Source organism: Simochromis diagramma, unplaced genomic scaffold, assembly GCF_900408965.1.
Source record: "Simochromis diagramma unplaced genomic scaffold, fSimDia1.1 OVJJ01000596.1, whole genome shotgun sequence".
Classification (NCBI taxonomy): Eukaryota; Metazoa; Chordata; class Actinopteri; order Cichliformes; family Cichlidae; genus Simochromis; species Simochromis diagramma.
Genome location: NW_024387245.1, coordinates 11,159,922 through 11,182,638, shown reverse-complemented (window position 1 = coordinate 11,182,638; position 22,717 = coordinate 11,159,922). Strand labels below are relative to the sequence as shown.

At 40.3% G+C, this 22,717-nt stretch overlaps 1 protein-coding gene across 2 annotated transcripts; it reads right to left on the bottom strand.

The window, feature by feature from the left end:
- Positions 1-63: 63 nt before the first annotated feature.
- arvcfa (ARVCF delta catenin family member a) lies at positions 64-20,653 on the bottom strand. Of its 2 annotated transcripts, XM_040000741.1 has the most exons (16): positions 20,242-20,653; positions 13,627-13,803; positions 12,393-13,009; positions 10,592-11,070; positions 10,336-10,519; positions 10,120-10,237; positions 8,381-8,546; positions 7,571-7,588; positions 7,373-7,444; positions 6,424-6,551; positions 4,955-5,105; positions 4,677-4,869; positions 4,296-4,407; positions 3,878-3,965; positions 2,654-2,733; positions 64-997 (listed from the first exon to the last, which is right to left on the bottom strand). In XM_040000741.1, the coding sequence occupies exons 1-16, from the start codon at positions 20,260-20,262 to the stop codon at positions 905-907; spliced, it is 2,697 nt and encodes an 898-aa protein (XP_039856675.1). In that variant the 5' UTR covers positions 20,263-20,653; the 3' UTR covers positions 64-904. The 2 variants fall into 2 exon arrangements, with proteins under 2 accessions (XP_039856675.1, XP_039856676.1); XM_040000742.1 differs by lacking the exon at positions 7,373-7,444 and having other exon boundaries at positions 66-997; positions 20,242-20,651.
- Positions 20,654-22,717: the final 2,064 nt, after the last annotated feature.

Sequence of the window (22,717 nt, the reverse complement as noted above, 5' to 3'; positions counted from 1 at the left end):
CACTGATAAAACAGAACGTGGCATAAACTTCAGTCTGGAAAATAAAAAGAAAAGCAGAAATGAGAAATTATGCACATAATTTATTTTCATTTTCATTCAACATCGCAATGCAAAAAGGAACACTGCAAAGCAGAGTTGTATTGAATGTAGGATCGCTTACTGCTCTTTGCTAATACACATAAATAACTTTTAATTAATAACATGAGTATTACAATAAACATTACAATATAAATGCCTAAATTTAGAATATTAACAGTCCTTTGTTACACATGTACAATCCCATTTTTCCTCTCATGAAACAAATGGAATAGAGACACAGAGATTGGCAAATAGCCATACAGTCTACTCAGATTAATCGAGAAAAACAAAATTCCAAGTATATTTTTGATGGTTAGGTCAGTGATAGCCTTAATCCTACATGTCTCAAACACTTAACAAAAATAGTTCGGAAATGAACTTAGATCAGAATCTATTGTAACCCCAAAACCTACTGATGTGAACAACATCAAATCCACATTATTTTAGAATTGAATAGCTTGAGAAACAAGAAGTATACTGTAGCTAAGGAGTAAAATACAAATTGCACATGTCATATTCTTTGGAGTTATGATTCATCGCAGTTTGCATATTTGGGCTATTTCATATGTCATACTTAATCCCTCGTAAATTTCAGGAATCCAGTACACCTATAGCATCCCGAAAAGCCATAAAATCTATCAGCAAATAAACAAGGATACATGTAGGCATTTGGCACATCTTATTATTATGTAAACAAAGGAAATCATTTTTAAGTGGATCTGTTTGTTTCTCTGTACAAGAATGTTCAGGTGGCACGAGTCCAGGTATCCTCAGTGGAAAATGTCTCTGCAGGATTTGACTGGTTTGATTGGCCATGCTGTTACGTTTACACCCAGGAGTCCAGTGGTGGAGGTTTGTTATCCATGAGGCCCACAGCAGGCCTGCCAGCTCTGATGAAGTGCTTTCTTTCACTTATCGCCTAGGCCGATTTACATGAGAAAAACAAGCCACAAGAAAGAAATCCTTCAAAACAAAATTCGGTAACCAAGTTTCAATCTGCTAATCCTACATGCTGTAGCAGTTACTCTGTTAAATTACAGTAAAATGGCAGATATATTTGTCAGTTTTCAGCTGCAACCGTTTGTTTTGTTTTTTTCAGTGCGCTGACTGCATAAAGCACCGTTCACACAAGTAGCCCAGCCCACAGCCCAGAAGGCTTCCAGGCATCACATGACAGAAAGTGCACACGAGAATGCAAATGTCTAGCGCTGAGATCTCAAACATTAGCATGTCTTTAACCTGTCAGCTACCTAATAATAAAAAATAATGTGATATTGGAGTGTGCCAATGTGCAATTACTGCAGACATATTTTATATTGTCACGTGGTCAGCCTCCTGAATGTTCTATGCAAACGGCCGATTGAGCACAAACAGCATTTCAAGGAGTATGAATGTCCACGAAGCTGTGTGTTACATGTGAGAAAGGACAACTATATAAACTATCCTGATGAGATTCTTCCTAAAATGTCCAAAGTGCATTTGTGAAAGTTTCTTACTGTAAAAGAAAAATGACTGCACTGTGCTCTGTTGAATACAAGCTTTACTGTAAGGTGCTGTAAACTGGTTGGTTGTCATATATTGTTCCTACTGTAATCTCCATAAACAGTTTATCACAATAAAACTGACTGTGTACACCTGACTCAAGTAACCTGAATTTATTTTCGTGTCTTTTTTCAAACTATGATGATATATCCTTCTCTTTTTTGCTTTATTAAACATTTCATCAGCTACCCTGAGAATGCGAGCAGGGCTATTTAATAACTGATTAGTAACTACAGGACTCCCATAGTTCTCAAAAAATGGAAAAACCAAACCTGCATCCAGAGCAAGGTTTTAATAATGCTTTTTTTTTTTTAAGCATCAGAAAAGCATTAAATGAAAGCATTAAAATGAGTAGAACTTAAACATTTAGGCTTTGTGCACTGTTATCCTGTAAAGATGCACAGCCCAGTATCATTTAAAGCTCTTCTTCGGATGTTAGCTGCCTTTTGTTCTGTTCTCTGTCAGATAGATCAAACTTCAATAACGTTGATGTCGGGGCTCTGGGGTGGCCAATCCAAGACTGACAGGGTGTCATTGTTGTTGTTTTTCTGTGCACGTATGTGTTTTTACTGCATTGCCAGTGTGTTTGCTAGATGAAACCGAAATTTCCAATTCAGAGTTGAGACTCCATAACTTCTGTTTCCACTGACTTTCAGGCAACTGTTTCTGTTTCCCCAACTACTTTTCTGTAGTTGGGAAATACTTCATTGTTTCCCTTCCTTAAGAAAAGCATCCTGACAGTTATCCTTCCATAGAGACCATTTCTGATGAAGGGCCAAATAAAAACCTTGTGAAAATGGTCAGGTACAAGGACTGGACTAGAAACGAGTGAGAAAGCAGCCAATGTCCAAAGAAAAACTATGAAGGCCCTTCGGAAAGCCCAGAGAACTATTGCTCAAGACCCCTGTGGCGCTTTGGAAGCAAAATATAATGAAATTAACAGGTCACTCAAGAGTTCTGCATAATACTACATCTATTTAGCACCAGAAGGGTCCAAGCAAAGTCAGTGTTAAATGTTAAAAAGCCGGATTACCTGAAGAGTGTCTCTTTCCACAACAATGGGCGCCTTTCCATCTCCAATTCTATCATTTGGCTCCAAGCTTGAATAAACATCTGCAAGAGAAAAATCCTATTATATCAATAGTATCATTTCTTGAAACTGATACTGATCAGCTTCGTTTTGCATCTCCAGTGGCAGCTGTAGCGTTTAATCATTATGGTGCTGTGAGCATTACAATCAGAATCAGAATCAGAATCAGAATACTTTATTAATCCCGAAGGAAATTAGGGTTACAGCAGGCAGCACGCTAATGGCGCATGCGCACCATCTATCCATTTTATTCCACTCCAGGGTCACTGAGGGGCTCAAGCCTCTCCCAGTAGTAACAAGGACAAGACTATTACACAAACACTAGAATTTAACCTCACCTTAGACATTTTGGAGGCCACTAAAGTGAAGATAATTGCACACTCAGACATGATGATGTGATAATAAGAGTTTATGAGTAGCCTAAAAATCTATAACCATTAATCAGACACGTTTTCAGTCAGTGTGTGGCAGTCTTAATCTAAAAAAATCCCATCTTAAATGCATCAATCTTCACTCAACAGGATTTTTTTACTAATAAGCAATTAAGATAAACTATATTCATGTCAATTTCTATGCATGTTATTCATTTATTTAGTATGTGTTTGGGGGGGGGGGCACATACAAGCTAAAAGGTGTGTAACTTTTACCTTACAAATTTGCTTTGTGCCATTTAAAACCAAAAAGCTCAGAGAAAAACATTTAAATGCAATCATTCACTGAGAAGATTGCCCAAAAACCTCCACCCTTCACCAACCCCTAAAGGATGTTTAAGTGGTGTTTATGTTTTGCAAAACAGCCCTGAGAGAGAAGAGAGTAAACCTGTTTAAGGGGAAGCTAGAGGTCGCTCTTGACGTGGGAAAGTGGGTGTCCTTCTGAAATCAAATGTGACTGGTGATGCATGAGCCTGTCCTGCCTCCAGGAGAGACTGTTCAGGCTAATAAGCCGAATCTGTGCACTGATAACCTTGGCGGCACATCACTGGTTTGGGGGCAGTGTTTAAGAAGAATGTAGTCCGGGACTGCGAATGTTATGTCTTTGTCCGTGACATGAGAAGAACCTCAGTGTGTTTGACAGCTTTTTTATTCCCAGAGCTAGAGGACACTTTTCTCATTTAGATGATGATTTAATAAAAATTCACTGAAGGAATGCACGCTGCAATTTTCTGACCTTGAGTTTTGTCCATGAGAGGCAAGGTGATGTCATCACTTCCTTGCTTTCCGCTCTTGGGTTTTTTTGGCACTCCGGTAGTTGTGGGCTTTGAAAGACGACAAACGTAACATTACTGGATGACAGATGGTTTGCTTTTTGTGATGTTCTAATTTTATAAAGTGGCACGACACTGAAATCCTCTGCTAAGTGGCTTAAAGCTTACTATAAACACTGCTTTTCTGCATATAAATCAAGGCCAAAAATACACTCTCAACCTTTCTTTCTTTCCTTTTTTTCCACACAGATCTTCTTGTTTCTTCCTTATAACTATTTGGCAGCATGCATTGCCATGTGTAAAAAGGTCTGAATGATCATGCTTGTGTTAAAATCAGTCTTTTCTTGAAGTTTTAAATTGGCACAAAATCAACACAGATACCTTAAAGTGGCTCTTGTTCCAGCCGGCTTTGTTCAGAGTGTTTCTCAAGTCCTTGTAGGCCCATATTGTCTGAAGCACATGGGAGGCTGCCTTTGTCTCCCGCGCTGATTGGCTGACAACGGATCATATTGGATATTGTATAAAAAAAGCAGAGGAAATCTCTAAGACAGTAACGTCTCAATGATTAAACTCTAAATGCACTGGAACATGGCGAGACGATGCACTGAGGCAGAAGTCTAAGAAGATATTACGGCCAATAAAACTACGATGATACTATCTTTTTTCTGTTTTATCTATAAAAATGTTATTTGATCAGCCTTTTTTTATTATTTAAGCTTATATATTTAAAAATGTGTAGATGTATAAGATTCGGTTTTTAACCTTGACTTATTGATGGCCACCAGCTTCTGCACAGCATGACCCTGAATGAGCAGCCGCGCGTTCTCTGGGTTATCTGTGATGATCTCGTGAATAGTGTTCAGTATGGACACCACCGTATCCCCCTCGAGATTCTTTGCTGGATGCTGCTGCCCACACGGCAGATTACCGACGAGGTCCCTCAGAGCATAGTTCCCTGCAACCAGAGACAGACAAAGACGAAAATGTTATCTCGGCTATGCGAATAGAGCCAAACGTATACAGGCGTTAGAAACCTGTACCTATTAAATCTTTGTTTCTTCTGTCCATAGCCAGGTTGCGAAGAGCAATGGTCACAGCTCGCACAGCTTTGTCCACGTCTGAGCGCAGGAGCTCGACCAGAATAGGCAGACCTTTCTCTTTTCTCACTGTTGCCCGGATATAGCTGGACCACTTCAGATGGAAACACAGAAATGAAAAATAGCAGAGGGAAGACGTCGTGGTTTTTGGTTGTTTGGTCAGTCTTAATTCTTAGCCCTCATAAACATGAAGAAATATTTTCCAGTGAAATTCAACTGAAATATAAAAAAAATAAATGTTTGTTTATTCAAATAATGACTGAATAAGGAAAATATGCTTGGTATAAACTGAATGGGTTTAACCAGATTTTTAAGTGTATAAATTTTGAAACTGTAAGGTAGAATACAGCTTTGGCTGCTCCCTTCACAAGGGGGTCACCACAGCGGGTAGCTCCACATACATGATTTGGCAAATGTTTTACACTGGATGCCCTTCCTGAAGGGATTTGCATCTCCAGCTGGGATCAACATGGTTAGGCGAATGTGCCAACCACTACACTGGTAAAATCTAAAAATAAATACATAAATGAATAAGAAATCCAATTATGCACTTTTATCTGCTCTCTTTTGACATGATTAGCTGTAAAAAAAAAAAAGTCATTTTATTTCTGGAGCGGCCTTCTTCTTTAATGGTAGTGACATTCATGGTGCACTATATGTTACAAAGCACATTAGTTAGAAGACCTATGGACCCACTTGGGGGGGGGGGGGGGATGGGACACACAGCGGCAAAAGCTATTTTGGATGCCGATGACACGGTCAGACTAGAGAGTAAGCTGCGTAATGATGTCGCCTGAAAAAACAAAACCAACCAGTCAAGAAAAGAAAGCTTCACATATCCCCAAGGAAGGACTTGAAGAGGTTGTCTCTTTTGATTGTGATTGCTGCAGTGATTGGAATAGAGGGTAAATCGATCGCTCCAGTTTAATTCACTTACGGTATTTCTTTAGGATAGAACTTTATTTTAAGCATCTTCTTCTCTTCTCCTAATACACGTGCATTTATTTAGTGATTTTGTAATCTTACTGACCACTCAAAGCATTTCAGACAGCAAGTCCCGTTTGAAGCATTACAGTCACGCAGTACTTCATCTAACCCAGATCCACAGTACACAAATTAACCTAACATGCATGTCTTTGGATAATGCACAATGGAGAGCAAACTCCACACAGAAAGGTTCCAGCTGGGATATGAACCAAGAGCTGTCTTGCTGTGAGGCGACAGTGCCAACCTCTTCAACACCCCTTTTTAAGGCTCTTCTTTAGCTATATTCTTTATAGCTTCTCTATAACAATAGAGAGTATAATCAAAGCAAGTGTCACATTAAAACTGCATTCATTTAAAGTTTAAACACTTCTCAACAGCAACCCAGGTAGTTGTGCGTATAAGAGATAACTCTTCTATCTACTCACAGCCCAGTGTCCCGCAGCGAGGTTCTGCAGCGCTCCTGCAGCTGCCTCCAGGGTGTTGTGGTTGTGACTGCAGGTGAGAAGAGAGAGGTAAAGCCTCACCACCTCCGGCTGGTACAGCAGCTCCAACCCTTGAACACAAAGTCAGAGAAATATTACTCTAAAAAAACAAAAAGAAGAAGAAGAAGAAGTTCCCAAACCAGTTTGCAAATATATGTTTGTGTTCAAGACGTTTGTCTATGTAGGTCAGTTCAGGTCAGCAGGTTGGTAGGTCAGGGGCTAAATATATATTGTTTAATGGAAGAGTGTGGTAGAAAATTACTACTCCAGCTGACTCCCTACTGCAGAGACTTTTTTTTCTGTACTAAGCCAGGGGAGCGGAGGCTGCTGGATGCCTGACAAGTATAATAAAGCTGACCCTGAACCATAACATGCTTGTCATTCTGATTTGCATTCACAGACTGCAGCGTGGGAGGCATAAGCTGTTCTCTGATCTCTTTTCTAATGACAGCCAGATCCACATATACAGTATTCAAGCATACGGTACAATAGTGATTTCTGTTCTTTTCTCTTTTTTTTTTTTTCTTATACAATACCACATAAAGACATGTGGGTCATCCAGTGTTTTGAGCAAACGCCAGATAAAACGTTCAGTCTTTGAGTTGATGGGCTATTTTGTTTTAGTAATGAAATTTTCCACAAGTGGCGCAGGTGCTGATGTGTGGCTTTGCATTTCAATGAATTCTCTTTGAGGCCATGCCGAAATCATGCTCGCACAGCAAATAATGTAACGCAGAAAGCAGGTACTGATGACTGATAATAATGATAGACAGTGGAAGTCCTTCTTAATACAGTTACCTTTCAGCTATTTACAGTAAGCCTGATGCAAAGGTACTCTACTTTTGTTGTATTTAAAGTGCAGTGTGAGGCTTATTACTGTATTATTGGATACCTTTCATTAGCTCTGTACATTTTGGCAAATCCAATGTACTGTATTTTCTGTCCATAAATCCATTTTTCCAACCTGCACATCACAGATACACACATGCACACAAACACCATTTTTTAGTCAGAGATAATGTCAACAAATTGATCGTGGTATCACAACATCACCGCTACGGAAAGATTCTGGAGGAATAAGCAGACTGACCTTGATTGAACCACTCTTCTGATTAATGTGATTTGAAGGGAAAGAAGAAAGAACAATGTCAGAACAATGTAATTATGCCGCAAAAACGGACACATCAGCAGAAAACACATGGCTCCTCCGTGTAGCGAGACACTGAGCAACTCATCAGGCTAATGTTTTGTTCACAGGGGTATTTGTCAGCTTTAGCATTGCTGAGAACCATAAAACTTTAAATCACTGTTAACTCAAACCCTAATGGTTCCCCATTAAGTTGTTTCCTTCCCCACAGAGTGCTGCAGCCTATTAATTCTCAGCAACATGTCTAATGTTTATTTAGGTATATAATGTTAAAAATAATGGTCCAGCCTTTGCTGTCCTTATTGTTGCATCAGTGGCATGGTGCAAAAATTGCATAACTGATGTAACAAAACATATCTAGGCGTTTTCCAATTTCTGAACCTTGCATTCCAGCCCAAAAGTAAAATCTATCATCAGCTCCTCTGTCTGCAGGAATATGAAATATTCAGACTCTGAGAGGCATAAAAGGATAATAAAGAAATTTGAGGCCTAACAGCAAAAAAGGCAAAACGAACGATCTGGTCAGAGATTACAGCTGTAAAGTGTAAACAAACAAAATGTATCCCGCTGAATATTAGTACAGAAAATGTGTGTCAAGCACTGAAAAGGGAGGAAGAAGAGAATAAACATTTTGATAGTAAACTGTCCATCCCTCATAAAATTACTGCGGATATGTTTTAGACATTTTCACCTTGTATACAGCATATAGAGTCCTAGTTTTGAGTCACACATGCTATGATGTATCTTACCAACCTTTGGGTCTTTTTCCTGAAAAACAGTCCGGTTCATTTTTCTTTGGATGCCCGATGGATCTCATGAGATGATTTCCGTGGGGCTCCTGAAATCGCTCCGCTCCTGGTATTTCTTTGTGAACGTGATAGGACAGGTTCCGAAGGATGCAGACGCAGTTCTCCACCGACTACGTGAAGAGCAGTGATGAAAGATTGCAGTTTAAAAAAGGATGTATAGAAAAATAATTCTTAAAATACCAAATCAGAGACATTAGATTAGAGTCTCCTTATAAAAAGGAGAATTTTGAGAAAATCTCAAGAGCTTTGAAGAACCTCATCCATACCTAGATTGCTTTGATGACGTTTAATAACCGTCTGAATCTGGTGCTGTTTCCAATATTAACTTAAATTTGAGACTAAAGCAACTTGACTTTCAGTGGATTTTCTATTTCAAGTACTTTATAGTTAAAGTACTTCAATAAATATACTCACAAACCATCCCTAAACTCTAAAAGACAGAACATTTTTAAAAAAAATAATAAAAACAGAACTTCCACTTAAGCAGTAAGAGAGACTAAACACGGGTTTAATTAGAAAGACAGACACTAATAAACAATGAGCTCAAGTAATAAGCCAATATGACCGGGGTTTAAAGATTTTATGCTCCGGTCTCCCAATAGCAGGATCAGAGGGAAAAAAAATCTGTGGCCCGGAGAAATACATCCCGATATACCCCATCCATCCTATGTCCACTGACACTGAAACGAACAAACTGAGAGCAACACAAACAGTTTTCCCTGAGTGGAATTTCTACAAACTGTTGTTTAGAGCAGCACTTGAAATCCCCCTTGTTAAGTTTTATGGGCATTTCATAAAGAGGGGTATTTATACCCATGGTGTACTTGTTGTGCTGTGCAGGTTCAAAATAACTCAAAATACTTTACTAACTGTAATAGTCAAGTAGTAGATAAATATTTTATAAATGAACACTATAGATAGCTATGTTTATTCTACTGCTAAAAGTCATGAAAAGTCGTTTTAAAAGGAAAAGGGCATAGAATTTAAAAGTCAAAATTATGCGGCTAAAACTGTACAAAGATTGGGAGAGCTGTGGAAAAAATAGTTCAATATTTAGTTACATTTCTTGGGTACATGGCTGAGACGTTTAGGTTCTGTGTCCAAATGGTGGAGTAAATGTGAAGTTTACCAAACTGGCCCAAGCACTGACAGGTTAGCTGGGTAAAATGAATTGTAACAATACTAAAGGCCATTTTAAATAAGTTTGGAGCATGACTCGTAGTGTTGAAGAGTTACTGAAGTTCATCTGTCAGGCACGTTTGTTGGGCATGTCCAGTACATCTTTTCATCCCAAGAGCGATACAAGCAATTAATCATTCCATCAAGTGACTCCCACAGACCTGTTTGGATTCACAATTATAAGTACCTCACTACTTTGTTAAAGGGTTGGTAAACAGTGGTTGATAAAAATGTATATGACTGTATAGTAGAGGTGTAAGTAGCTATAGGGGTTATTAAGGTTAAAAACTATATGGTGTATAAACATGCAGTCAGTGATAATGTCACAAATATGCAGCTACACTGTTGTATATTAGGAGTCACCAGCATCACCAGTTATGATGTCACAATTTTAAGCATGGTTACATTTCTCTGCAGCTTTGAGAAATAATTGTCATCATTAGAAGCTACATTTAGATTTTTATTTACTCTTAAACTTGAAATAAGAGTAGTGACTGCAGCGACCTTATTGTCTGTGTCCTTGTTGACAACAGCTGACTGAAGGGCATGAAGGAGCGCAGCCACCAACCCCTCACACTCTCTCAGTCTCTGTCGAGCCTCGGCCCCATCTGAGCTGACGTTCCTGCAGAAACAACTTTGTTTGCAAAGCTGCACAAACTCCATCACAAGTGAGCTTTTACCGGCTGTTTGTCATATGTTCCACAACGGCCGGCGGGTTACCTCAGACATCCAGAGGTGTTCTTGAAGACTGTGGTCCACTCGGCGCTCTGCAGTTTCGAGGGGTCTGCTAAGTCTCTCTTCCAGCCTGAGTGTGGGATGATGATTTCATCAGTCAGTGTTTGAAGTCCGTGGTTGATTACCATCATCTTTAGTGGCTCGTGTGATGAGAGGTTCCACAGGGTGCCTGCAGTGATAGAATACAATTATGAATAAAGAATAAAGTTGAAGAAGTAGCTTTAAAAAAAATCAGCGATACCTGTCACTAACTCTTTGACCTCCATGCTGCTGGTCTTCCTCAGCAGCCTAACTAAAGCTTGGATTCCATCACAGTTCTTGATGGCCATCTTATTATTGTGGTCTTTCCCGAAAGATATGTTGCGCAGTGCACCGCAGGCCTTGCGGTGGACTTCTGCCTTAGGATGGTCTAATAGTCCCACCAGAATTGGCACTCCATTCAGGTGGCGGACCTCTTGCTTGATTCGGTCATTCTCATAACACAGGTGCTGCAGATAGGCTGCTGCGTTGGACTTGACCGGGTCCATTGGGTGGCTGAGCATGGAGATCACCTCATGCAGGTTGGGATCTCTCCAACGCGGGTCTCTTCGGATACTGTCCAGGCTGACCATGCTGCTTCGTTTGTGGGGTAACTGCAGGGTCTGCGCTCGACACATGGCCTGGAAGAAAGGATTCAGGTTCCCCTCCAGCTGTGCCATGAAGGCGTCGTCGTAGCCACTTCTATAGAGACAGATATATACACACACACACATTCATGTGTGGATCAGAATTGATAACAATACATCTCATATATCAAGTCATCTGGAACATGTGTTTACTTCCTTGCTAAAAGTGGAGATTATTAATAAGCGTTTTTTAGCTAGTACCAGTACCAAAATTAGCCAGTAGCCGCTTACCTCTGTAGCTTAATAAACAATGTGCCTAAATTTGCTTGTGCATTTTGGTTGTGTAGTGGCCACAAATTTAAAACTTTAGCATTTTTTTTTTCACCTTTGAACAAAAGCCAGGTTTTCTCTTTGCTCCTGCATACAGAATTTATGCTTAGCTATGCTAACAATCACATAGCTTCAGACTCATAGTACTGTATGTGAGGTGGCATCTTTCGTCTGCATATTCTCAACAAGAAACTGAACCATTTCCCAAAAACTATCGTATTCTTTAAAATTCAACAGCCTTAATTAAGCAGATTCACATTACAATCACTGTGTCTAATAGATTGAGCTTCAGTAAATTTACAAGTGTTGTATCTTTGGTAAACAGTTCTGTCTGTCTGCGCGAGCGAAGGAAAAGCTTCTGGCAGCCAATAACAGGTGAAACCTCCTTATTTATCAACTTTGCAGCAGGCTGCCATCACCGATTGATACCAGCTGCTACTTAACTGCTGTCCATCTGTCTTTCTATTATCCAGGCTGACTCGAGACTGGAGCAAAGACAGAATCTGGATGTTTGTGCAGGTAAATAATTTAGTATATAGTATTATCATTGATAAAAGATTAGATGTACATATTTAAAATGTTAGGTTAAGAGATTTATAATATTTTTTTCGGAAATTGTCAGGAATTTTTCTAGAAAACGTGTCAATAACCTTTTGCTTTAATCATGCTAGAAAAACTAATCAGTTGTAGTGTGGATATATGCTTGCTATGAATGTCAAAGGTCAACTGGCTTTTCAGATTAGCTTCAGTTTGTAGAGGCCATTTGTAAAAGATGAACTCGTTACCAGAGACCTTGATATTTCAATAAACCAAACTGCTCCTTCGCCTCCGACTAGCCCCTCCTCAAAACATAAATTACCCTAAATAAACTCACTCCACACCAAACCCGCTCAACTGCTTCACTTAAGAATGTCCTGTTAAATCTTCACCTCTATAGTGTAGAGACTGACTGACAAACCAACACGAACATATTACAAATTACAAATTCTCCCCTCAAATTATCTACATAAGGACTGATCTGTATTTGTCCCCATCTGTAGGCCACAATGAAAAAATAGAAACACACTGTGGGATCCGTAACATGTCATCTAATGTATCATTACCTACCTGGTTCTCGAGGGCTCCCTGAGAAGCTCCATGGTGGTGATTGGCCTAAACTGGTGGATTCCCCCCAGTGTTGGGTAATTTAGAGGTGGGTGGTTGGTCTTCATATCCACAGGGTTTTCTCCCCGTTCACTGTGGCCGTCCTGTTCTGGCTGGCTGCTCAGGCCTGCAGAGGCGTAGCTGTCTCTGAGGAAGGGTAAGGTGTAGTGAGCCCCTGACTGGAAGTTTTTGGCGGACCAGTAGCCATGGAGGTTAATTCGGGACAGGCTTCCATATCCTGCACATAAGTCACCACCGATACCTCTGTAGGCATCAGGTAGGGCGTACACTGCGCTCTGACTGTCTGGGTTAGCTGACTGAGGCTCAGAAGGCTGCACTATCAGCTGGGGTTGTGGGGGTGCCATGGTAGTGCTGATGGTTGTTGTGGTTGGTGTAACAGCCTCAGAGGGCTGAGTGCTTGTTTCAGGAGTAGGCTGTTCAGTGGTAGCGTCATCTCGAACCACTGATGGTGATGTGAGATCAGGTGAGGCTGATGTCTGCAGGTTCTCCTGCTGTATCTCTGTAGATTCTTGGGTCTCACTCGTGGCCTTTTCACCCTCTTGTTCCACAGCCTTGGACTCCTACAAAGATAGACGCGGCTGTTATCCCAGTCTTATCAGAATCTGTGTTAATCTTCCCACTTTTCTCTCTTTCCTTTTAATCCCAGAAAATTGATGTTTACAGTGACATCGGGAGGTATTTGGTCTGGATGTACTACAGTTGCACAAAATTGTTTCTGTTACCTGCAGTGTGTTAATCATTTTGTTTTTAACTCTACGGCATATCCCATTTCTTATAGTGATGATCAATCATCATCTTTTTAGCACATCCCTGGCTTAGTGAGCCTACAGTAAATAATGACTTCTTTGTTTCTGCCAAAGGATAATGAATTCCCCTTAGTTGAAAATGAGTTCAGATTGGAATCCAGCAAAAGAAGTTGAGGCCCAGCCACTGTTTGGAAGCAGAGTCAATTGCTGGAAATTTAATTGTCTGGTGTAGTAAATTGATTTTTACTTTAACTCTTGGATTGTACAGTGTACGATAACTTATTGTCAAATTAAACTAACCATATTCAATTCTATGACCAATGATTAATACACCTTTTAAGTCTGTGGACTTGCCAATCAATCAAAATCTACATTAACAAGGTGCATTAAGTTACCAGGTGGTGGCAAAGTGTGACCCTAAAGTCATTAACCTCAGTGTCTGTCTGCTGTGGGGTGTCGGTTTCTGTGGAGCTTTCATTGGTTGAAGTCATCACAGAGGCAATGGAAGTGGGCGTGTCCAGTTCGTCACTGGCTGATGGGTTATCCAGAGCTCCTTCTTTGGCTTCCTGGGACAAAGACAGTGGAGGAGGCCCCTCTGCGCTCTGCTCCTAAATAATTTAAAAAAAGAACCATGTAAAGCTTTGTCAGTGATCACATTAATGGTGTGTATTGTGTACAACCCGACCCGATCAATTAGTCAGCGTTACTAGGAAATGCATTGACTAATATGAAAAATGGGGGAAAAATACATAACATTATTCAGAAAAAGTAATTTAGAATAGGTTTTGTGAAACAGTTTGTCCAGCAGCACATGCAGCAGTGTATCAACACAGCTGAGCAGATGGTGGTGGGGAGCCAGGCAGTGGCTGTTTTATGAAATGTTAAACAATTGCCCCATCATTTTGCTTTGTCACTATACTAACTATAGCGCATTCTATCTTTATATATAGTTGTGGTCAGAAGCTTAAATACACTCATCATGGACAAATGTCATGCTAAAAAAACAAGAATTAAGTGCAGAAGTTTCTGTGGAATCCATAAAGGTTAAAATCATACATACTGGCTCAAATTGTCCTTAACAAGTTGCACTTCAACCAGATGCTTTTGGCAGCTAACGACAAGCTTCTGGGATCGTTCTAGGTGGATATTTGACCGCTCTCTTCTTGGCAGAATTGTGTTAGAATTCATTTAAATTGTTTGGTCCAGCTTTCAAGTGTAGTCCGTACATTTTTGTAGTTTCAAGTTAGGGTTTGAGTTTGTAATTCTTGGTCCTTTTTTAAGAATTTCCATATTTATGATCTGCTATGTTCTTGTAATGTTGTTTTTTGATTATGTGCTGGAGTTTATAGTTTGTTTGTTTTTTTGGAAGGTTATATTTTGGTTCTTGAGTTCTAATTATCATGTCTTTCCTATGTCTTTTTGTCAGCTCTCCATCTTTAATCGCTTGGTGTTTAGTACTTACTGTGGTTGGGTCCCTGGGCCTAGGACCCAGTGTTTTCAATGTTGTCTTGTTTGTGCATTCCCTGTCTTATCTTTATATTGCTGTACCACCTGATTCTGTTCACCTGTGTCTTCTTTTTCCCATCTGTGTCTTCTCTCCCTAATTACCTTGTGTGTGTATGTAAGCCCTCAGTTTTCCTTAGTTCCTTGTCGTGTCATACTGTTGTGTTTCCTCCACATCATTATTCCAATATCTGGACTCTAGCCATGTGAATTTCCTGCCTCGGCCCCAATAAAAGCCCCACTTTATTTTAGTTAAGTCCTCGAAGTCTGCTTTCTCCACCTTCACACTCCTTATGACAGGTTGAGGTCAAGACTTTGACAAGGCTATTCCAGAGCTTTATGCTAACCTGCTCTATCTATTCCAAAACCTGTTTTTTGGGAGGATCGTTTCCTGCTGGAACACCAAACTAAAGTGCTTTTAGCTATCTAGCTGTTGGTTTAAGGTGAAGTTGAAGAATTTGGAGATGGTCCTAGTCTTCACCACTGGGAGCAAAACTGTCCAACAGTATAAGGCTCCCACCACCATGCTTGTCAGCTAGTATCGTGTTTTTAGGTTTGAAAGCTTCATCTGTACTCCTCCAAATATACGTCTTGTCAAATAGCTCATCCATTGTCTCTTGACCATAAAACTTCACTTGAGCCTTGAAGCTATTCCTGAACATCTAACCAATTTCCTCTCATCTGAGGGTGACATTTTGGGTTTTCTTCCAGACCTTGGGAAAGTGGTGACACATCCAAATGTTTTAAGTACAATTGTCTGAACTAACGATCTTGGAATATGCAGTTTTTTAGAAATGGCTCCTTCCTAACTTGCATAAATCTCCAATTTTCCATCTTAGATCTTCACTGAGTTCCTTGGGATTTCTCATTGTTCTGATTATTGGTCAGTCCAGTGAGAGCTATCAAACAAATCATTTTTATGCTGGCAAAGAGAAACTCACTCATGAAAATCATGATCACTAATGAGAATTTAATAAGCCCTGGCCTTGTCCATTTAAAAGACTTAGAACCTTGTGCACTTGTGCAGCCTATTCTTGTATTGTAAAGTGATTAAAGATATGTGCTGTCATTCCACCCTGGAAAAGGAACAGCTTGAAGATATCATTTAACACCCCAAATTATCATGACACTCATGCCCATGATGACAGTGTGTAGACGTCTGACCAAAATATAACCGTATGCATAAGAATATATAGGATATATTTACATATACATATTTGATAGTACATAATTAAATCCAACTGATTAAAATTGAGAAATATATTGCTGTCCATGCTCTAATGTACATAATTCTTACAATACATTAAAAAGGACATTGCAATTTAGTAAACAACATTATGATAGCATACTGTGTCATTAAAGCAATTGCACATAATAAGGAAGCTGCACTTAATGTTGGGTTGTGAGCAGAGTCAGTGCTGAGAGCTCATCTCCTTTCAATTATCATGTAATTTATGTAATTCAAAACACAAACTGTGAATTCCTGATGAAAAATATACTCACTTTTTAAATTAGACTAATATAAGTCTGGAGGAAAAAAAACACAACAATCTCTCTGTGTATGAGCTTTTTTGTGAACTGTAATCTAATTGGGCAAAATGTCCACTGGGAAAACAATGACTCAAGCTGGTTCAGGGCAGTTCTGTCCATGATCATGCCTATCATGCACAAAAAAAAAGAGAGAGAGAGAAAGTAAAAGAAACGTAGCGACATAATAAGGAACCCTAAAAGGAAGCCTTATATGCATACTAGAGTGCACAGATCAGAATCAGTTGGCTTGTTTCTGCCATCTTGTAATCTAATCAAAAATATCTAGAATCCCTGGATATATGCAGAATTGCTTTCTTACTTATGTGCACTGGAGTGTGCTTCCATTTGTTTTAGCTGTAATAGGCAATTCCTGAACTTTCACACTCAATTCCCGTTAAAATTGAGAAACTACTCCCCTTATTTAAACTGATAAAGTTATCAGCCAACTTTCTCAGCACTTGTGAAAACTTAAAACGTTATGACTTCAGGGAGCTAAATTATCTTTCAATATTAAAAAAATATATATTTGACAGTCATTTTACAAGGAAGCTTTCAAAGACTAAGCAAAGATAGAGTGCTGTGAAAAAGTATTTGCCCTCAGTATTTGCCCTTGATTTCTTAGTTTTTCGCATACTAGTCACACTCAAATGTTTCAGATCATCAGACTATTTTTATTATTAGACAAAGATAACCTGGGGAAACACAATCTAAAGAAACCCAAGAGCCGCTAGGAAACAAAGTCGTGACATCTATCAGTCTAGAAAGCGTTGCAAAGCCATTTCTAAGGCTTTGGGACTTCCCGAACCACCTAATCAAAGCCGTAATCAAGAAAATGGAGAAAACTTGAAACAGTTATGAACTTTTCTAGGAGTGGCCAGCCTACCAAAATGACTCCAGGACAGCTCATCCAGGAGGTCACAGAAGAACCCAGAATAACATCTAGGCCTCGCTCACATCGGCTAAGTTCAGAGTTAATGATTCAGCAATAAGAAAGAGACTGAGGAAAAGTGGGATCCATGGAAGAGTTTCAAGGAGAAACCACTGCTGACCAAAAAGATCACAAAGGTTTGTCCCAAATTTTCCAAAAAACATCTTGATGATCCCCAAGACTGATTTGAAAATATTAAAAATAATATACATGTGTGATGGTCTAGGGCTGTGTTGGTGCTTCAGGATCTGGATAATATGCTATAATTGATGGACTCATGAATTTTTCTCTCTACCAGGAAATCCTGAAGGAGAATCACCAGCCATCAGTTCAAGCGCTTACTAAAGTTATTTTAGTCTAATGTTAATTAGACTAAATGTATTCTTAACTATTTTTTCTATGATATTCTGAATCTTGTAAGTGTGACAAATATGCAGCAAATAAATAAATCAGAAAATGAGGAAGGGGGCAAAATGCTTTTTTACAGCACTGTATATTTATTACTGCCTCATCTTCGGTGCTTGCAAACTGAAGTGGATGGGATAATGCTGAGTTCCCCAGAATTAAGTATGCATCAGATCAGCTCCACTGGCTGAAACATCATGCAGGTAATACTGGTTCCTCTGTGTTGTTAAAAACTGTATCTACCTTATTCACAATGTGTTAAGTAAGAATTTCTTGAAATGGCCCATTAGCGAAACTCTGAGCAGAGCGACACTGTAATGGCACTGTACGAGTCTCAGACAGTTAATTACTTAAAACAAATCGGTGAAACGTGGTTTAGCATCTCTGAGCCCTGAGCTGTGCTACTGCTCTGGCACAAAATGTGGATATTTCCATAATTTAATCTTGTTTATTTCAGGCAGAAGTTAAATTTCCCCTCCAATTTAACAAAACTGGTTTTATTAAGCAGAGTGGATTAATTATTGAACATCTTGGTCTGAGAAATAACTGGAGGAACTTTTTGACTGTAAACACATTTTCAGCTGACTTTAAACTTCACATTTATTTCAGTATGTGTCTGCAGAAATTTGATTAATGGCTCTGCTCATTGTAATAAATGGCTAATGTACATCCTTGGGTCTTCAAGACCCTCTGAGTGAAGAGTTAAAATTATACAGGCAATAATGAAAGCGCCCAATCAAAACAGTAGAGTACAATTAAAATCTTTTATAATGAAGAAAATCATTCAACTGCATCATCAGTGAACCATCCTCAACAAGTCCTCCAACTAATCGAAATCAATTTTCCCCGTGATCACTCAACGGCACATGCACAATATACTGAGATAAAACAAAATAAACTGTTAAATCTCCCCAAGCTTTCCTCTTTCTGAGGCTGCGGCATTAAACTGAACAAGAGGCGAGAACTAAAACCCACTGCATTAAATCAGGCTGCAGTGAGCAGCTAACTGAATGTGTGGAGAGTGCGAAAGAGAGCCTGATTCGCTTTCAAACACCTCACCTCACAAGAGCCCCTCATATCCATGTGCAAAATGTGTCAGTGGGGAGTGGAGATGAAAGGGTCACCCAGGAGAAACTGGCAGCGGGGGGATGATCCTAGCCTGAACACCTCTGGGGGAGGCTGATTGGATATTGTTAGGCAGCATTAAATGAAGGCCTGGCCAAAAGACAGAAGGGGTACTACTGTCCTCTACAGAAGGTTTGATTAAGGATTTGCAGGATGTTAATAGGCTGGACAGTGGCCTGTGTGCTGTCTCTGTCTGATTCAAGCTCCAGGGAAGGCCAGGCCCCTGTGAGTCAAAGCTCATTTAAATAACTCACTGCACCATCACTAAGTATGCTCGCAGAGCCAAATAGGTCAAGATGATGATTCTGAATCCGACTGAGATTTAAAGGGGGAAAAAACGAGTTATAGTATATAGATGTTAGGTGCAGTGGTGCAGGGACAGAATGACATGATTAGAATCTTGTTCCCATCAACTCTCAGAATCGAGGCCAGCAGCAGCAGCACTCAGGGTTTTATTTTGGGAGGAAGAGGCTGATCTAATGCTGACTAAGTTCAGATTTTGGTGACCAGCTCAAGGGCATGACAGACACAAGCCATGATTCAATCTGGTCTCAGGTCTATTTCAAAAAAAGAACAACGGGCATTCTTGATTGCATTTACATGTGAGGGTCAAAGTCGTTTAGGAGTGATCAAACTGAGGTATAAATTTGCTTAAACAGACAGCTTGTCTTTATCCGAACGGAGGATTGAAACAGTAATGCTGCCACGGGATAATAAAACATGACATCAGCCTGCTGATGTCAGAAGACATTAGTCACAACTTTGTCACAACTCATCTGCCCTCTACTATCTGTTGAATCAGTGATGCTTAAGCGCAAATGTGCAGAATAATTGCACTGAAATGGCAGACGCTTTAATAAACTCCTCTTATTTGTGGCTAGTTTCCTGCAGAAGGGCCATTATGCAATGCATCATGTTTAAGCTTGATGTAGCCACGCTTCTCTGTTTGAAAGAAATACTGATTCAAAATGACAATCCAGAGTGAAAAAAATGGGAAGAGGAAATTCTTCCTCAACATTTCCATCAGAAGCCAGATTTCACTCCTGATCACAGGCTGATCCTCAAATAGTTAAATGCTGCATGGTCAGATTTAATGTCTCACTGATACAGTACATCATGGCAATGCACTTAGCAGAGTGTGTGCAGCATCACACCCCCCCCCCCCCCCCCACACACACCACCACCCCCCACACCCCTCAAGAGGAACAACCTTTCCTCTTAATGCAATCAGATATGATTCTCCTCATGATATTGCCTACAACAACAAAAAAAAGCATGCATGTTCACACGAGCACACTCACAAACATGCGCACACTTGATGAAGACCTTAGCGTCATGTCCCCATGCACGCAAGGAGACCGCACCGACCAGCAGCAAGAGGTAAGGAGGTGAAGCTACTGATGCCTCTTTCATTCATCATGACAGAGGCAGAATGCAAAGCTGTGGATTGCTACAGTTTTCTCTCTGCAGGAAGAAAAAAAACTGATGGGCAAAAAAAAAGAAAAAAAGAGGGAGGGTACAGAGCAAATAGAGCCATTCCACCACACACACTTACCTCTTTCACTTCAGCAGGCATTGCCAAACCTTTTCTGCTTCCCCACAAATGATGAACAAGATGCGTCCCCCAGTGAGACTTGTGTTTCTCTGCCTCTGCTGAATATTGCCTTGACTCTCTTTCAGCATCTGAGGCAGTTCAGACATGAGCAGCCATCCTTCCTCCCTGCTTGCACTAACACACGTCCGCGCTCTCCCTCTCTCTCCCTCTCTCCCTCCCGCTCTCCCTCTCTCTGCCTCTATTACTCTTTCTCTCACAAACACACACTAGACGCACCATGCACACATTTGCTCAACACAGACGTTCCCTCGCATGCGCTCTCTCTCTCACAAACACACACAAACACACGCACGCACACATGCTCTGAGCGAGAATGAACGCGGGGCTCTCTCTCATTACTGCACTCCTCCTCTGATCTGTACTGCAGTTAATGTGTGTGCTATTAGCGAGGTGCTGAATCAACTGTGTGATGCCGAGCTTAGGTAAGTGCAGAGCCCCGCAATCCCTGTGCTCTCCCCAATATTTTCTGCCAGCTCTGGTCCAAGGAAACACGTGTACACACATGCACTCACACTTACAAGTGTGTATTATGCACACACATGCAGCTACACACCATCCCCTGTGGGCTCACAAGCTGATGCAGCTGGAGCAGAGCAGCCCGCACTAGTTCAGTACTATGTCACCCATGTGCAGCATAACAAGGAACAAGGGGGATTTGAGCAGTGGAGGGATGGTAGCATGGCTAAACACTGCATGCAGCACTGGACAGAGGAACAGGCTCCGTGATTAGTGAACTAAAAGATTAGCTCAGAAAAGTGAAACAAACAAATCAAGCCCCTTTTCACAGCCTATCACTGTCTGCCAGCAAAGCCACCCCATTCTTTACCTGCTCAATTCATTATCATTTAGTTTATATGCGCCCCCCCCCCCCCCCCCCCACAAAAAAAAAGAAAAAGCACACTAAAACAGCAGGTGAGGTAAATGCTGCACCTTTTTTTTAGGTGTCATCGCCATAAAATTTTGAGTTACTCATTGCAGATGTCCTTTGTGAATATCACAGCTGATCTGAGGCATAATCCACCACTCGACTAGATCATGATAAAGTCCTCTGTCTTACTTACTTTCTCAGATGAAAAAAAAAAAAAAGCAGTCCAGGACATCTTCCAATTTTCCACCAGACCACTTGTACTGAGACAGCAGTAATTCACATAAAAAATGATTTGCTATCATCCACAGACCAGTGCTCTCCAGCTGTCTGTCTTATTGATTTAAGAGAACCCATCGCTATCATTGATCTTTCATATTGCATAGTCTTTCACAGTCTACAGCTTGTCCTTCTCTAATCTAACACATCTGCATCTTTGAAGTGTGTTTCTTTTAACAGTAAGGCAATCATCCTTTCCTCTTTGTCATATTCACGTAATCCTTTGTTAGTGAAAAACCTGACGTGTGCAATTTCATTTAAAATATACACATCAGTGGAGTATCTACTAAAATCACTCATGTGGCTCTTCCAAAGGAGCCTTCGTTTTTATGTCTCAGAGATCAACAGATTATGCTTAATACAACATTTTCATGAAATTTAAAAAAAAAATGCAAAAGAAAATCAAAGCAACATCCATATATATATATATATATATATATATATCCCTCATTTTTGTAAATATATTGTTATATCTTTTAATGGGACAATATTAAGGATATGACACTTTGATACAATGTAAAGCAGTCAATGTGCAGCTTGTATAACAGTGTAAATGTGTTGTCCCCTCTAAATACCGCAACACACCGCCATTATTGCCTAAACTGCTGGCAACAAAAGTGAGTACACCCCTTAGTGAAAATGCCCAAATTGTGCCCAATTATCCATTTTCCCTCCTTCGTGTCATGTGACAAGTTAGTTTTACAAGGTCTCACATGCAAATGGGGAACAGGTGTGTTGAATTTGGTGTTATTGCTCTTACACTCTCTCATACTGGTCACTGGAAGTCTAACATGGCACATAATGACAAATAATTCTCTGATGATCTGGAAAAAAAGATGGCCTAGGCTATAAGAAGTTTGCCAACACCCTGAAACTGAGCTGCAGCACGGTGGTCGAGACCATACAGCAGTTTAACAGGACAGGTTCCACTCAGAACAAACAAAATGATCGACCAAAGAAGGTGAATGCACGTGCTCAGTGTCATATCCAGAGGTTGTCTTTTAAAAATAGATGTATGAGTGCTGCCAGCATTGCTGCAAAGGTTGAAGATGTGGAGGGTAAGCCTGCCAGTGCTCAGACCGTACGCCACTCACTGCATCACATGGCTGTCCTCCAAGAAAGAAGCCTCTTCTAAAGATAATGCATAAGAAAGCCTGCAAACAGTTTGCTGAAGACAAGCAGACTAAGGACATGGATTACCTGTGGTCTGATGACACCAAGACAAACCTATTTGGTTCAGATGGGTCAGGGGTGTGTGGCAGCAACCAGGTG

Excerpts from the sequence above, each read along its gene's own strand:
- arvcfa (XM_040000741.1), bottom strand. The coding sequence starts at position 20,262 with ATGCCTGCTGAAGTGAAAGAG. Across the intron at positions 13,010-13,626 it reads CACAGCAGACAGACACTGAG|GAGTCCAAGGCTGTGGAACA; the intron begins GTTAATGACTTT and ends CTATCTTTGTAG. Across the intron at positions 3,966-4,295 it reads GGAACAAGAGCCACTTTAAG|CCCACAACTACCGGAGTGCC; the intron begins GTATCTGTGTTG and ends CGTCTTTCAAAG.